General features: G+C 41.6%; 1 protein-coding gene and 1 long non-coding RNA gene across 5 annotated transcripts in view; one reads left to right on the top strand and one right to left on the bottom strand.

Moving 5' to 3' along the window:
- LOC128417819 (uncharacterized) overlaps positions 1-17,793 on the bottom strand; it is a 313,698-nt gene that overhangs the window by 236,321 nt on the left and 59,584 nt on the right. The gene's annotated exons all lie outside the window — the stretch shown is intronic.
- FARS2 (phenylalanyl-tRNA synthetase 2, mitochondrial) overlaps positions 1-17,793 on the top strand; it is a 193,569-nt gene that overhangs the window by 125,673 nt on the left and 50,103 nt on the right. For all 4 annotated transcript variants that reach the window (XM_053396992.1, XM_053396995.1, XM_053396993.1 and 1 more), the window contains one exon: positions 8,603-8,754. In XM_053396992.1, the coding sequence (XP_053252967.1) occupies positions 8,603-8,754 (152 nt within the window). The remainder of the gene's footprint in view (positions 1-8,602; positions 8,755-17,793) is intronic.

Below are 17,793 nucleotides of genomic sequence, written 5' to 3'. Positions count from 1 at the left end.
ATCATGGTGTTGTTTTCCTTCTACTCTCCCTGCCAATTACCCCATTTGCCCTCACTGCCCTTCAATTTGTTTGGATATATTTTTTTTACCCAAAAAGCAGATTCTGTACATTCTAATAGAAGGTCGATCCATTTTGTTTCAAGTGATAATCTTACCTCTGGATTCAAAATAAATATACACATATTCAATTCCAGTGGCATAATTCTGTGGCATGGGTGATACTTTAATTCTTTATTCTCAAAGACAAAACCAAATCCAACTGCGGTTAAGTCCTAATGCTTCCTTAAGTAGTACCTAAGGAAAGCCGGCCCGTTTCAAAAAGTAAATGTGCCACAGTGCAGAATGCACTCTAAATTTTTATCCACTCAAGAGTTTTGCCTCTGAGACTTCTTTCAGCAAACAGCTCATAAATGAATACATATAAAAAATGAATCCTTGACTACATAAAGCGTAGTCTTTATTATTATTCTGAAAGGTAACGTATAATGGTTGCATTGAATGCTTAAGTAATCCATAGAGCAATTTCTGTTGCTGAGATATATTTGCATATATAAAGGCCCTTCTAGATTAGCATCTCCGTAAAAGCTCCCAACATTCTGTCACGCTTCTCAGTGACCAAGAAAAATGGCATTAAATACTTAAGGACTGGTGTCAATGGGTCAGGTACCAGGTACTCCAGTTGTGTCTTCAGGCACGCCACTGTGGTTTCTCCCACTTAAATGAATCACTTTTAACAGTTTTGGACAACATTTGCAAGGAGGGTAAAACCTCCCTCCCTGCTCCAAACACAACCTGCACTCACTTATAAGGAATGGGGAGAGGAGAAATGTGCCGTATTTTTCGCCCCATAGGACGCACTTTCCCCCCTACAAAAATGAAGGGGAAATGTGTGTGCATCCTATGGGGCGAATGCAGGCTCTCGCTCTCCAGGCTTCGCGCAGATATCCGCAAGCCGTGGGAGCCCGCACCGGCCTCCCACGGCTTGCGGAGAGTTGCCTGCATGCTGAAGCCAGGGCGCGCTGAGCTCAGCGCGCCCAGACTTCACACAGCTCTCTGCAAGGCGTGGGAGCCCGGGCTTCCCCCGCCCCAGTCCTGGGGGGGGGGAAAAATAATTCCCCCCCTTTATTTCCCCCCCAAAAACCAGGTGCGCCTTATGGGACGGTGCATCCTATAGGGTGAAAAATACGGTATTTCTGGGCACACAGCACACATAAATACACTACCCTCCCTCACAAAAAGAAGAAAAATCCCCTCAGTATGCAAGTTCATCCTCTGCGTATATTGCTTATTAACATCAGGCAGTTTTCTAGTTGCATTTTTTCTTTTCAAAAGTCAGTCTTAAGTACATGTTTTATCATAAGTGAGCTCCATTAAGTCCAGTGTCCTGCCATCCTGACCCTGGTAAATGCAAATAAATCGTGATAGTGGATTTATTGAAGGAATATTTTGAGTACTTTACCCACTACAGTAGTAGGCTAAGGTGATGCACTATATAGTTTTGTTTTGTTTCTAGATCACAAGCCAGAAGTGACTTAAGCCCTGAGTCCAACCAGGATTCTTTTGTTGGTTCCCTTCCTTAGCTGACCGGTTAAAATCTGCCACCAGATGTACCGGTACTTGGAATTCAGAAGGGAAGTGTGCAAATGGCAGTTAAAACTCCCATTCAACTTTGCTATCGGATGCCAAAAAAAAAAAGACCAAAAAAACACAACTCCAAATGTGATACACTTTTAATTCATTTGTTTGTTAAGCTTCGAAAATGCAAGCAGTTATTATTTGAGGGTGTGTGAAGTCCAGTGTAATGAAGCCTAGGTCTATGGTCAGTACTAATTCACAGCCTTACGCATATTGTAGATGCTTGCTTTTTTATTAAATGATGCTGGTGCAGTTTCCAAATGCAACCCCTGACCCTCAGCCATTCTGTGAGGCCTGTCAAGCCCTGGGGAGCTCTGCTCATCTGTCCATACTGCCTAGCTCATGGGTAGGCAAACTAAGGCCCGGGGGCCGGATCCGGCCCAATCGCCTTCTCAATCCGGCCCACAGACAGTCTGGGAATCAGTGTGTTTTTACATGAGTAGAATGTGTCCTTTTATTTAAAAGATATCTCTGGGTTATTTGTGGGACCTGCTTGGTGTTTTTACATGAGTAGAATGTGTGCTTTTATTTAAAATGCATCTCTGGGTTATTTGCGGGGCATAGGAATTCGTTCATCCCCCCCCAAATATAGTCACAAGGTCTGAAGGACAGTGGACCAACCCCCTGCTGAAAAAGTTTGCTGACCCCTGGCCTAGCTGATCTGTCATGAGCTGGGTGGCATGGGGACAGCAATTAATTGCAGACGGGAAGAGCAAGTGGGAGAGGCTTTAACAACCCCAGTCTGTGCTCCCAGTTCAACCAAGTTCACCGTTTCCATGCTGTCATACAACTAACGTGATTGACTTCTACCAGATTGCATCACCTTGCTGTAAGATCATATGAGGCCACCATGTGGCAAAGGGCACACATTTTCTAGGAAACCAAAGGGATGTGGATATTATGGGAATCCCACTTAGCAAGTCACAGCCACCACTTCTGAGCTTAGGCCAGTTACTGAACAGAGCATTTGAAACCTTTCGGAATGACCACTTAGGGAACATAATTTGATGATGCCATATATTGGCTTAAAGAAGGCTGGGTAAGAAGGTATCTTACCCACCGACCCCAAAGGCTAATTTTCACTATAGTTATAGCAATGTCCAGTGCAGTGAAGAAGCATCTGGTGATGGTGGTGAAATCTGCTAAACCACATTTAGAAGTTGCCTTGGTGACTTCTCAAACTATTACTGCAGCTCCGTCACTGGCCCAGAGAAGATTTTACAGGTGCCCTGTGCATTCCTGGGTTCATTTTGTTTCTTTCCCCCATAATTTTTGCATATTAAGATGTATGCAGGATCACGAGTCACGTTTTCCTAGATTGCGAGGCCTTAGCAACCAGGAGAGGAAATCTGTTTAGCTATATATGACTAGTGGGACTTTTCTGCTCAAATTGAATGATGACAGAGATTTGCCTTTGTTTTACACTGCGCTGTAAATTTTAAACAGCAATATTTGTGCTGGCAATTGCTCAGGAGGTGTGTATTTTGCATCTGGCATGAATTTTGATGTCCTAATAGTTTTCTCCTAGGAAGCTATTTAATTAGAAAAAGGTAGAAATTGGTGCAATAAAAGCACAAAGGAGTGCCTTAACCGTAGGAGAATGCTGGGGACACGAGTTGAATTAACAGATCAGTCTTAGCTGCTATGTTATATGCAGTAGTGGGTTTCCTGGGTTTGTAACGCTGTAGGAAGATTGCCCCACCTGCAAAAGAGAGAACAAACATGTGTCACCTTTGCACACACTTTGTGTCACACAGATTTGTACAGTGGTAGCTCGGGTTACATATGCTTCAGGTTACATACGCTTCAGGTTACAGACTCCGCTAACCCAGAAATAGTGCTTCACGTTAAGAACTTTGCTTCAGGATGAGAACAGAAATTGTGCTGCTGCGGCGCAGTGGCAGCAGGAGGCCCCATTAGCTAAAGTGGTGCTTCAGGTTAAGAACAGTTTCAGGTTAAGAACAGACCTTTGGAACGAATTAAGTACTTAACCCGAGGTACCACTGTATCCTGTTTTGTGGCTGGAGTGGAGGGTCCTAAGGTAAATCGTGGGCCAGACACAAGCACTAAGATGTCTTTTGGATGGCATACCAGCAGGTAAAGCCTTCCCCATAATTGTATTCCTATACTAGGAGAGTCTTATCCCATTGAATTTCTACCTGTCACAAACTGTTGAAAGCACGAAACTCCAGCGCCAGCACTAAATCATGCAAGGAATTCTGTTTTCATGAGTTGTAAATCATTTATGTTGTTTTTATGTTTTTATCAATTGATCTCGCTCTATTCAGGGCTATAAAGGTAATGGTAAAGGATGGTTAAGTCCAGTCAAAGACGACTATGGGGTTGCAGCGCTCATCTCACTTTCAGGCCGATGGAGCCAGTGTTTGTCCACAGACAGCTTTCCGGGTCATGTGGCCAGCATGACTAAACCACTTCTGGTGCAACAGGACACCGTGACGGAAACCAGAGTGCATGGAAACGCCGTTTACCTTCCTGCCGCAGCTGTGCCTATTTATCTACTTGCACTGGCATACTTTGGAACTGCTAGGTTGGCCGGAGCTGGGACAGAGCAATGGGAACTCACCCCGTTGCGGAGATTCGAATCGCCGACCTTCTGATTGGCAAGCCCAAGAGACTCAGTGGTTTAGACCACAGCATCACCCCGGTCCCTATTCAGGGCTATACCCAGGCATGGTAACAGGGGTCGTGGGTGGGATCAGAAGAGATTGGGATTTACAACAAGCAAGGTTCTGATGCCGGTTCTAGGATCAATTCCAGATGACAGTGTTAAAAAGCAAGCAGTGTACAGTGGTACCTCAGGTTAAGTACTTAATTCGTTCCGTCTGTACTTAACCTGAAACTGTTCTTAACCTGAAGCACCACTTTAGCTAATGGGGCCTCCAGCTGCTGCCACGCCACCGGAGCACGATTTCCGTTCTCATCCTGAAGCAAAGTTCTTAACCTGAAGCACTATTCCTGGGTTAGCAGAGTCTGTAACCTGAAGCGTATGTAACCCGAGGTACCACTGTATTTGAAGAGCATTTGTTGTGGTTATTTCTTATTTATTTATTTATTATTTATACACTACAGCAGTGTCATCAGCTCAGGTCAAACAGCCACTCTCTCTCTCTCTCTCTCTCTCTCTCTCTCTCTCTCTCTCTCTCTCGCATAAAGGATTTGAGACTTTTATATACCCATCTAAGTGTTCATTCCAGCCACAGCAGACCACTTCATAAGCACCTTCCTTTTTCTCTCATGGGTGGGGAAGCAGTTAATCGCACACCCCCATGCTGCTGCTACAAATTCAACTTCCCCAGCTGACTTTCCCTTACCCGCTCCGCCCTCTCCTGCGAAAAACCCAACACACCAAGAGACTGGATAGCAACACTGAAATATTCCTTGAAGTAACAGGTCTAGTTGGCCACTCTTGGTTGGCTTTTTAGGTTCTTTCTCCCACCCTGCCCTTGCCCACCACTTCCTGTTTGGAATTATATTTTATTGGGTTTTAAAGTTTTGCTTTGCTTTAATTGTATTAAGGAGTTTTTTTGTCCAATTAATTTTTATTGGTTTTCCATTTTTAAAAACAAATTAACAGCAAATTAATTCAAATTTAACACAGTTTTTAAAACTGACTTTCCAAGATGCTTCTTTTCCCTGCCGCCTTTGCTACTTACATTAAATTAATTGTATTAAGTTTTTAACATGTTGTGAGCCGCCTTTAGGGCCACATAGGAATGAGGGAGGGAGCAAAAGTGGGGTTAAAAATAATTTTATAAATAACTCATCGAGGAAATTAAAACTGTGTGTGTACGCACGTGGTTCATAAATCTCATATATGTAAACGTGAAATACATACATTGGGGCATACAATTATGTACAGTAGAATAAATATTTTTATTTTTATTTTTGCTATAAAAATACTGCCTCGATCATGCCAGTGCTTTATTGCATTGATAATATAAATCAACCAGTTCACATGAGCTTTGTGGCCATACATTATCTGTAGAAACTCTTTAACATGCAACAGTGGCATTGGTGTTAACGGGAGAAGAATCTTTCATGGACAGTGGCATTTCATCAAGAGCACCGGTGTGATGGCTTTATCGAGAGTTGAGTTTCGAAATTGCTATACAGGCGATGAATTTGTTTGACAAGTTTATTCATGTAACAAGTTGGATAATCATTTGTGATTCACAATTGGGATCGCTGTGGGGCTGTTAATTTAAAACTCTCACAGTATTCCTTATCAGATATTCATTAAAGTGTTTGCGTCATGTGCAGCCAGATCTGTATTAATCACTGCACCGTAAATTTGCCCTTCTTACAGGTTTATTGCTTTATCAGGTATTCACTTAGGATTTCACTATTCTGTCATAAAGCATTTTCCAGGCGTAAAATACAATTTTCTTATTGAGATAATATATTGTATTAATCAGGACAGCACATCAGCTGCTGTGGGCGGGGGAAAAAAAAACAAAGTAAGAAAATCTGTATACGCTTGATGCGCCTGAGGATAATTTGGCAGTGCATTTTAAGGGCAAAATTGCAGGTTGCAGCACCAGCAGCCATGTCTTAATGTAATTTCTCATTTGGGCTGAAACATTTGCAGGGTAGGAGTGATGGAGGAACAGAAAATGTTTGCCAGTTTTGCCAGGGTAGTGATTGCTTCTAAATGGAAATCTCAAATCTTGCCCTCAAAAGAGGAGTAGATTTGCAAATTAAATGAATATTTAGAACTGGCAAAGCTAGCCTCAATCATAAAATATCAGTCAAATCAAAGATTTAAAAAGGAATGGAAATGTTTCGAAGATTATATGTTAAAATATTGTTCTAAGAAAGATATGCTAATATCCCTAGAATAAAAGTGTAAAGTATATCTATGAATTGGAAAAGAGAAGAGATAAAAGAAATGTAAAGAATGATACAGTTGGAGAATGGAAAGATAAAGGTGGAAATAGAGATTCAAAGAAGTCGAATTGTTGCGGAGGGAAGCTGTGGGTAGTGGGGGAGAGTATTATATGATGTAATATTAGTTTTCAATGTTTTTGGATTGTTTTCAATCTTTTTTATTTCTTTTTTGTTGTTTTGTTTTTTCTGTATTATTTAAACAAAAAATAAATAAACATGCAAAGCCTATGGGAACAAAAAAGAAACAAAAGAAACAAAATGTTTGCCAGTTTTAGCCTTCATGTATCTGCTGGATTTTCCCCGCCTTGCTGGAGAATAAAACAGTTTAAAATACCAGGACGACAGGGTTTGCATGGAAAAAATGGAGGGTGGGGAAGGTTCAGCACTCAACAGATTTTCTGTGTAAAATGAATTATGAGGGGAACGTGGTGACTAAGAATTCTGTGTTTCAGAGCTATTACACTGAAGTCCTGCTTAACTTCTGTGTTCCAAACCAAACACCATAGGCCAAACTTGATGATATGTACAAGGTATAGGGCTAGATCTATGGTTTAAGAATGCATGGAGAATAGCACTTGCAGAGAAAATAACCCATGATGTAGCAGTATCGAAAGGAGGAAAGAAACAAATGCTTTCTATGCCAGTTGATGCCAATTTGTTAATGCGTCCAAAATGGAGACTACTTTGTTGGGTGTATCAGTGTGGACCTTGACTTCCTAGTTGCTTTCCCTTTGTCAAAGCTATGCTCATGTGTGTCTTTTCTCCTTTGGTTGCCAAAGACTCTGGTGATATAACATATGAGATCCCTGTTGAAGCAACTACCAAAATATATAGTAAGCAAACGTAAGTGAAGATAAAAAAACAGAATCTGAATACTTACTAAGCTTCTAGCAACAGGAGAGGGGGCATGTTCACATTTTTTCTTTGTATGAAAGTTACCATGTTCATTTACTTATATTATTGCAAAATCAGTAAAGAATGTTTGGCAAAGCCCCTTCTGTGTTTTTACTCTTAAGACTGGAGGAAAGTTGTTTTGTTGTCTTAGCTGCCTTTATTTGTTTTTATTGTTAAACAGTTGCTTGTTGTATAGTTGTTTGCTTTATGTTTTGCATCCTGTCCTTGTATCTATAGATGTAGGGAGGGTTATAGGTATTTTTAAATAAACAAACAAACAAACAAACAAATATATATATAAGTGAATTGTGGTTTGTGGGGGGACCTGGCATGAAGAGAAAAGTGTCATGGGAGACAGCTATGTGCACAGCCTGAGCTTTGCTTTCTGGTTTCACTGAAGCATTTCCTTTCTTGCTGTCAAAGAGACAAGCCCCTGTGCCATCTAAATGCAAGCTAGTCTCTTCAGCAGCAGATGGCCTCTCTAGTAAAATCAAGAAGCAAAGCTCTTTTTTTTGTAACCTGGCCGAAGGGTGTGATTCTACGCCATTTCCAGTAATGACATTGAGAGCTCACATGTGCACTTGCAAAAGAGTTCACACAAGAGAGTGCCTCTGTGTGTAGATATATTCTGTTTTTCGGGAAAGTTGTGTGGATGACTGATCTGCCCATTAAATTTTCATGTCTAGAGGTTCATCTGTTTTTAATGCCGCTGGTGAATTCTGCATAATTTTCAGTGAGGTGATATACATTCTCTTCAAAGAGTGCCCCTGGATTTCCATTTTGGCACCTATCACACAAAGACCTTAAAATGCATATTAAACATAAGAGTCATTGAAACACACATTCACACCCATGGCTGCCTGCCATGACCAGAGCAAATATTTATGGAGGACTTTCTCTCAAACAGTACATAAGGACACATGAGCTGACCTGAGTTGTGGCAGAGCTGGGTGAAAAAGTACCTGTTAGTAAAGAGCTACTTTTTCTGTTTTTGTAGAAAATGCTCTGTAATTGTACTGGTCTGCTCATGTCCTTATATACTGTTTGAGAAATTGTCCTCCATACAATTACCATAGAATGTGAAATCAATTAATTAAACCATTGGAAAACTCACTTCAGTGCTGTTTCATAACTGCAATATTACCTTTTTGTTTTTGCTTTTTAGCCTTTCAGCAAATATCCTCCTGTGATCAACGATATCTCTTTCTGGCTGCCCTCTGAAAAATACTCCGAAAATGACTTCTATGATTTAGTTCGAACCATTGGAGGAGATGTGGTGGAAAAAGTTCACCTCATAGATGAATATACACATCCAAAGTAAGTCGGACATATATTTCCCACCCCCCCTCCACAGTTTGATGTTTATGATGAAAAGCGCCTGTAAAAAACTTACAGGTTTGCCAAAAGCATATAGTGTTCAAATGTGATAGGACTGGGCCAAAGTTTGGGTGCAAATTTTGTAAATTTAGTTTTAGTTTTTTGTTTTTTAAGTAGTTGGTATTTGCATGGCTGGATCAAGCAGAAAGGGGAAAAATAAGGAAGAGCAAGCTAAAGGAAATTAATATTCGCTTGAGAAGTCATTGGGATTAGCATTGGCTGAACAGGAAATGTATTGGTATTAATGGACTTGAGTTAAGATGTTCAAGTAACAAGGACAGGAAAAAAGGAAAATAAGATGCAGTAGAATAGGTCCGGGGCAGAGAGGCAAAGAGAAAATGCCCAAGGACTAGGAAGAAATTGTGAGGTTTCCATGAAGGAATATCTGGAGTTTGGCACAACAGACCCTTCTATGAAATGAAAGTGGATCCTGTGCATGTAAACTGTGGATCTGAAGGCCAACAGAGAGTGTATGTCTGTCAAATGGGGCTGGTTTAAATTGCTTTCCACAGTGACCTTTTAAAAGTCCACAGAGTCTTTTAAAAGTAAAATAGTTGTTTATTGCCTTGACATCTGCTGGGAGGGTGTTCCACAGGGCAGGTGCCACTATTGAAAAGGCCCTCTGCCTGGTTCCCTGTAACCTCACTTCTCGCAGCGAGGGAACCCCCAGAAGGTCCTGGATCTCTGTGTCCAGGCTGGATGATGAGGGTGGAGACGCTCCTTCAGGTATACTGGGCCGAGGCCGTTTAGGGCTTTAAAGGTCAGCACCAACACTTTGAATTGTGCTCGGAAACATACTGGGAGCCAACGATGATCTTTCAGGACCAGTGTTATGTGGTCTTGGCGGCTGCTCGGAGGCTTAGGATGAGAGAGAATGAATTGTGTAATGCCATTCTGTGGGTTACATGGCTGATCTGTGCTTTGAACCTCAGAGGCGAAGTACAGTACTAGTTTGCAATGAAACTGTATTTTTTATTTAAAAATAAATAAAGAGCAGCTTGGGGAGGGCGGCGTTTATGAGTGGAGGAACAGGAACTGATGTGTTATGAGTGGGAAACAGGGAAAATGACTGATGGGGGAAAGTCTCAGGCAGCTCTTTCCTCTTGTTTCCACTCCAAGAGAGCTGCTTTTCATTTTAAAAAACAAACAAAATATCGGAGCTTTGTTATGCATCTCAGTGTGTGACGTGTCGTTTGCCTCTTGAACTTCCAGATTTATTCACGTGAATGCACTAGCTCAAAGATACTAAGTTAGATATAAAAATTATCACATGAAATAAAAGGTGACATGGTATCACAACTTCACCTCAAGCCCTCCTTTCAAGCAGAGTCGGAAGGGATTTCTGGGGTCATGTAGTCAAAAACTCTTGCTGATGTAGGAAATCCAATACACTAACATTCCTGATAGGTTGACCATCTGGCCTCTAACAAAGGAGAGTGTGCCACCTTCTTAGAGACATATTTCGGTCTCTTATTGTTACACACAATAAAGCAGAATATCTTTATGTTTGAGATTTCCTTTATCTAGCACAGGAAACTGGGCCTCGCATTCCTGGGCCTGACAGGAAGAATACTTCTTTTTGCATGGTTAGGTAAAGAGAGATACAGAAGGAGCTAGGAAGAAATACATAAAACTCTAATCCAGAAATGAACTGTGCTGTCAGTGGTACGTAGGAAGTAAATTTTTAATCAGAACAACTAAAAATACCTTGGAAAAGGCATCAGGGGAGACAGTAAGCAACAAAATTGATTTTGCTGCTTTTCTGCTGCATCGCTGGTGTCTTTTTTTAAAAAAAGAGAAAAGGCACGGGGAGTGAACAGAGAAATCTCTTTTTGGGTTTGAGTGATATGCTTGTTTACTTTCTTGAAGCAGAGTTGCTCATTTGTAACTGTCTAAAGCAAATATTAATACTGTGGAAAGGAAAGCTAATAGCACTTGTTATTTAGTTAGATATGTTAGCATTTTAAAATCCTTGGGTGTGCTACGAGTCTTGGGATATAATGCTCTCAGTCTCATCCTTGAATTCATGTATTTTGAGAGGAGGGGTGGGAAATGTGGGCCAATGTCTTCTAAATGCAATCCCATCCATTCATAGCTTTATTATTTTTATGTCTTCTAAGAGCTGTTTTATATGAGATCCTCTCATTTTATTACTCCTAGATGAGGCAGTTTCTCCTACCCAAATTTCTCTCACATTGCACTACTTAATTTTCCTTTTTAAAGATCATGGCTACGAATAGTGTGGTTTTGGGAGGTGGGTGGTTTTGGGAGGGTTTTTTTTTTAAAAAAAACACACCACATGTCTTGCTTGAATTTTACCTTGCAAAATATGCAAGATCATGAAGAAGCATTGCTACTAGAATTACACAAATGAAAACCTAATCAGTTTCACCTTCAGCACCTTGTTGTTCCTTCTCTCTCAGCACACAGCAATTTTCAAAGGGATTCTTTGGTATTACGTTTAACTGCTGACCTAGCAAAGTCATGGGAATAGCTTCACACACAAAACACCAGCAAAAGAGCCGGGAAGGCTTGACACCAGCCATCAGAGGATAGAGATTTCCTATTAATGAGCTGTATCCTTTCATACACAAGATCATTCTCGTCTTTGCTCAAATAAAAGCATATCTTATTGGCCAAGCTTGGAGCGAAGGAGAAGCCTTTGGTTTTACACAACTGATGTTTTCTGTTTGCTTGTAGTGCAATATCTCCCTTAAACTTTACGGTGGAGCCATGAAACTTGCAACGCAGGAAATATTCCTGTGTTTCAAGTACAAATATGGGCCCGGCCCAGCGACTTATTTCTAAGCAGTGTAAGAAATTGGATTATTTCCCTTGAAAACTAAAGAAAATAAAAGTTGGTATGTACATTTAGGGCATAATTCCTTTGTTTCAAGTTCAAATGAAACAGGCAATTCGTCCAGTTTTGAAGTGGGCAGGAGGGTATACTAGTGTACATTGTAGACAATGATATAGAACTCCTTTGATGCCCTGGAATGTTGATTAATATCTTGGGATGCTATTTAATAGCCTAGCTTCTCAGGGAATGGAGCTCAACTCAGGAGCTTGCTGCATTTTATGTGTGGATTTAAATATCCACTTGACAAAGGAAAAACCCCTTACACAGGCCTGAGGGTAGTACGATCAAGAGAGGGTGGGTCAGGGGTGGAAAGCTGTGAAAAGAGATCCAGGAAATTGAGTAGCTAAGACAAAAGAAGCCCATTATTATTACTATTATTATTACTATATTTCTTAAGGCAAAGGTAGCTCATCATCATCATCAGTAGTAGTAGTAATTTATTAATTATTAACACTTGCTGCTACTATTATTATTTCAATTTGTTACCTTCACCATAAGGTCCCAGATTAGGTTGCAATAATTTAAAAGTACAACATTAAATTCAGTTTAAAATGAATTTTTTAAAATGCAAAAACTTGTAAGCATCCATAATGAACCCACAAACAAAGGAGATGATGTCCTAAGTTGCTGAAAAAATGTGGATATTTTCCCCCCCTTCCGCCTTAGAATTTGCCCGGTGGATTTTGTTCTGTTGTTCTTAAAGGCCTTCCTGAAGGGTCAGAATGAAAAGCAGTCTAGACATCTCTATTAATAGTACCGCTTGTTCACATTAACTGGTAACTGACATCAGTATATACAGTATTAAGGAAGTTGAGGAAATATACGGTATTCAGGAAGTTGAGGGAAAGACGGGCTAATGAGAGAAAAAATGTGGGAGAACATCACAGGGGACTAAGGACAAGAAGAGTTCTGATGGATGGACGGACTGACTGACTGACTGACTGACTGGAGAAGTGGGAGAAGGGACAGACAAGACCTGTAACAGGCACTAATGCAGCAAACATGGAGTTTTGTTGTCTTATTCTGAAATGAAACTTCTTGAGCCAGGTGACCTACTAGCATTTTTGCTTCCGCTTAATCATTTACATAAGGTTTTATGGTGTCAGGGGGCAAGGAGGTTGGCTGCTGCTGCACTTTTTCCCCCGCCTCGTGATGATTAGACAGTGTCTTGTAAAACTCGGGATGAGGATGAGGTCATCCTTTCCTACTTCTGTCTCCACTCCCTCACTTCTGTGAAACTCTGTGCTCATGCTCTCCTTGTGAGATGCTTATGGGCATCCGGTTGGCCTCTGCGAGAATAGGATGTTCAATTGAAAGAGTCTTCAGCCTCATCCAGCAGGGCTTTTCTTAATGTCACACAGCACAGATAATCACAAATGAGTGATTCTGAGGGCATGGGAGCTCAAGCGATCTCTTTCCAGGTAAAAGCGATGCTCTTTGCTTGGCGCTTGATAGGAGAAGGTCCAAATGTACTTGTAATGAAGGATAGTGTTCGAAGAGGCGTATGACGGGTGGCAGCTGTGCTCTGCCAGTTTTATTCAAGCATCCACAGGAGTCAGCTGTTTAGTGTATGATTTGTTAAATACCCTAATTCCCATGGTGATCCCTGCATCCAAGGATACATGTCCTGCAATTACCTTTGGGGAAGAAAGAACAGATGAATGTGAATGTTGTCGCTGGCATTCACGCAGCACAAGGGAGAGCTATATCCTTTCATCAAAAAGCTGTCCCTGATGGACAATGTGTGTGTCTTTTTTCCTAGCTGGTCTTTCTGGACTAAGGAGACCGTTGCCTGCATTAGTAGTACACACCAGGACCCAGCATACTAGCATGCAACCGGCCAAAATGAGATTTAAGGAGGGGATCATGAGATCCCCAAACTTGTGCTTGCCTTGTAAGGTTAATGTTCATATAGGGGTGGTGAGCCTTTGCAAAGGGAAACCAATGCCCAGGAGGGAATATTTAAAATTTCCTCTGCCCTGACAGTTCTTTCCCACATCCTCTTCCCACAACTGTTGTTTCCCCAGCTAAAGCTCAGAGACCAGAAATAAACCAGGGATAGTGGTGGAGGGGTGGAGTTTGCATAAGATAACTGGTGGGTAAAGGTAAAGGGACCCCTGACCATTAGGTCCAGTCGTGGCCGACTCTGGGGTTGTAGCGCTCATCTCGCTTTATTGGCCGAGGGAGCCGGCATACAGCTTCCGGGTCATGTGGCCAGCATGACCAAGCTGCTTCTGGCAAACCAGAGCAGCGCACGGAAATGCCGTTTACCTTCCCGCTGGAGTGGTACCTATTTATCTACTTGCACTTTGACGTGCTTTCGAACTGCTAGGTTGGCAGGAGCAGGGACTGAGCAACGGGAGCTCACCCCATTGTGAAGATTCGAACCACCAACCTTCTGATCAGGAAGTCCTAGGCTCTCTGGTTTAACCCACAGCGCCACCCGTGTCTGTAGAGGAATGCTTAAGCAACTTCTTTCCTTCTGTCATTTTTTCTCTGAGAGTGCCCCACTGCCCCCAAACTGCCATTGCCTGAGCAATGGGGGCTTTGGGGATCTGTATTTGCTGCAATAATGTGTACTTTTGCCCTCATAAAATGTAAGCTGAGATTACTGGGGGCAGGCGGTGGAAATGAATGAGCTTCAGAAAGTTTGAGGGTGGTAAAGCCGGTTGCGACTTGGAGCTTAAATCTGAGCAAAGGCCACCCAGTTATTCCTATAAATCTAGCCCTAAATCACCACCATAAACATATAATAACTGGCCTGATGTTACATTTGCAGTTGGATGTACTTTTGAGGTCAGCCCCTGTTCATGAGTAATGGATGCCCCCTGGTTGGAAAATTTTAATCTGGAATGTTAAATCGCCATCTTTAAAACAACAGGCAAAGGTAACAACGAAACCACTTGGCTAAGCACACATTGAGGTGATTGACTGTTATAGTTATTGTAATGATCAATTGGGTTAATATTCTGTTTTACTATTGCGGCGTATACAAAAATTCATATTTAGCTGATAGATTGTAACTACCCCCGAGAAACCCCTGAGGACTCACCAAGAAAAGAATCCTATTAAGCAACAGAATGTTCTTCCAGTACCTTAGACTCTTGATCATATAAACAGGAACTAGGGAATGCCTTTCTGTAGCACATTTCTAGACGGTTAGTCCATGTAACCTGCATCTAGAATATTGGTGTTTTAGATAGTGGTAAAGCTTTTAATATTTAACAGACTATTGTATTTTAATATTTTGTTGGAAGCCACCCAAAGTGGATGGGGAAACCCAGCTGGATGGGCAGGGTATAAATAATAAATTGTTATTATTATATATTATTATTATTTAAAAACAACAACGCCCACACAATTGATTCATTAATATCACATCATAATTCCATGCATGTTGGAGAGGTGGATGTAAGGTACCGTATTTTTTGCTCTATAAGATGCACCAGACCACAAGACGCACCTAGTTTTTAGAGGAGGAAAACAAGAAAAAAAATATTTTGAATCTCAGAAGCCAGAACAGCAAGAGGGATCGCCGTGCAGTGAAAGCAGCAATCCCTCTTGCTGTTCTGGCTTCTGGGATAGCTGCGTAGCCTGCATTCGCTCCATAAGACGCACACACATTTCCCCTTACTTTTGAGTCTTATAGAGCAAAAAATACGGTATCTTCCTACAGTGAGCAAGGCAATGTCCTGTAAAGCTTTACCTTTCAGAATCTTCCACACTTCTAGTTGGGTGCCACAATACCAGACTTGAGAGTGCAAGCAGACGCCATCTGGGCATGCACTAAGAATTCAATAGCAATTCTCAAAGATATTTCTCTGGATGTTGTGCCACGAAGAGACCACTCTCTGGGCATTCAGAGATCCATAACCACATCAGCAACTCAACTCATCAGGCTTCCACTGAAGAAGGCATCAGTGGTGCATCAGGTCTCCATAAGAGTTTGGTTCTTTCTAAGATGCTGTAAATGCAGCCTGGAGCCTGGTTAAGGTAAATGCTCTGTTGCTGGTATCTAGCCTATAATTCTTGAAAAGAACATCCTTTAATCACATAACGGATGAGTGACTGACACCAGCATTATTCACCCACTTCTGTCTCCCCACACACCATTCGGAATGACTCCCTTTATATGTTCAGGAAGAATTGTGGGTCTTTAAGTGGGTGCCTGTAAAATGAACTTATTGTTGATGAAGCATCTGAGCAGCCTCTTCAGAGAGACAGAAGATGTTGTAATAGAAAAGTTCTGTGCACTGCATGTTGGAGGAAGGAATGGAAGCAGAGAGGGAGAAGAATTACTGAGGTCTAAAATTTATAATGGGGCCAGAAGTACGTTCGTTCCCTCTCACAGTTACCACTGTGAGTTTCAGAACTCCTCTTTTAACAATAGCTGACTTTGGATCCTTTCAGAGAGTACTGTTTAATGTCTATTTACAAAGTATTTCCCCTGCTTTAGTATTCTGCACACAGTGCTTCTAAACTCTCATACCCATGTAATTATCTGCTGCAACAGGGATAGGGATGGGGGATAAATTCATTTTTGTTTGCGTTGTAATGAGAAACTATCTAGTGCATACTTTTCAAACCAATACACAAGCTGAAACACAGCTATCTGAAATTAGCATTTCTCTGAATTATGCAGTTCAGTTGTCCAGCCAGAAAATGTGTACAAAAATGTGTATATTTGTTGAAAGCATGCTTGAAAATGCATACATTAGTGAAAACAACATATAAGAATACAATATTTTAGAGGAAATTGCTTGCAAAACTGTATGCAAAACTGCATGCAAAAATGTGTGTATTAAGAGAAATTTTCATGATAATGCTGATGAATTTTCCTGAGGATTTATGTCATATATGCAGGCTGCTCTGGAATGTGGAAAATTGAACAAGGCTGGTAAAATGAGAAACTGAGCAAAACTGAAATTGGCAGATTCATACATCCCTTAAGAAACTTATACTATAAGCAGCCTTTCTCAAACTTGGGTCCCCAGCTGTGGTTGGACTACAACTCCCATCATCCCTAGCTAGCAGGACCAGTGGTCAAGGATGATGGGAGTTTAGTCCAATAAAATCTGGGGACCCAAGGCTGAGAAAGGCTGCCATAGGGTGTCCCTCACCAATCCAGTGCTCTCCAGAAGTTTTGGACAACTACTCCCATCAATTCCAGCCAGTACAACTGAGCTGGCTGCGGCTGATGGAAGTTGTAGTCCAAAACATCCTGAGAGCACAAGGTTTGCAAAGCTTACCATGGGACATTAGAGTGGGGGAAAGATTGTGGGAGTGTGGGAGCTTGGTCCCTCATGTCCCTTGTTTGATCCCTTTTAACCAGACCATTGCCTGCTAAAGCACTGAATAAATCACAACAGTAACACCAGGCATATTTCCTGAGCAGTACTTTGGAAAATGCCACAGAAGATCTTGGACCATTTGAGCATGTGGCTCAGCGAACCTTTTGCTCCGTGAAAAGAAAATGAAGTTATGTTCTTCACCTCTCTGAGCGCATTATGATTCTCAGTGAGCATATGCAATGAGAAAACAAGTGTCCCCGAGCGTAGCAAGGGAGCCTTCCTCTGCACCTGGCTTGGCGCTTTAGTGCTTAACAGGTAGTGCCTGGATGAAAAGGGCATTTATTATGATGTATGATTTCGTGTATAGGCATTCTCTTTCGTCTTCACAGATAGCACAGCAGGTGCTCAGCCTGAAAGGGTTGGGGCTGTTGTTAAGGAGCGTGAAGCGGTCCATCTCACTTCAGAATCTGCCACCAGTCATTTAAGGCAGGGATGGGCAAACTTTTTCATCCCAAGGGCCACATTCCCCACTGCCGAGGTGCTGAGGTTGGGGAGCCAGGGGTGCAGCAAATCATCGCTTACAATCTTGCAATTACAGCTTGATATATATTATGAAAATGGATACAGTTGTGAGTTTGAATATCCCCCCACTCTCCCAAGTTCCTTTTATGCTTTTTTGAAATTAACTGTTTCACCCTTTTTTCTGTGCCAAAAACAATCATCCTTAAAAACAGGTTAGTTTTAATGCAAACTGCACAGAGAGTGTAAATCAAATCTGCTCTGTCATCCTGTAATCCTTAAATGTTGTGAGGACACAGTGCCCCTTCA

The sequence above is a fragment of the Podarcis raffonei genome, chromosome 7 (assembly GCF_027172205.1).
Source record: "Podarcis raffonei isolate rPodRaf1 chromosome 7, rPodRaf1.pri, whole genome shotgun sequence".
Lineage (NCBI taxonomy): Eukaryota > Metazoa > Chordata > Lepidosauria > Squamata > Lacertidae > Podarcis > Podarcis raffonei.
Note: the sequence above shows the minus strand (reverse complement) of the source record. Positions and strands in the feature narration are given on the sequence as shown.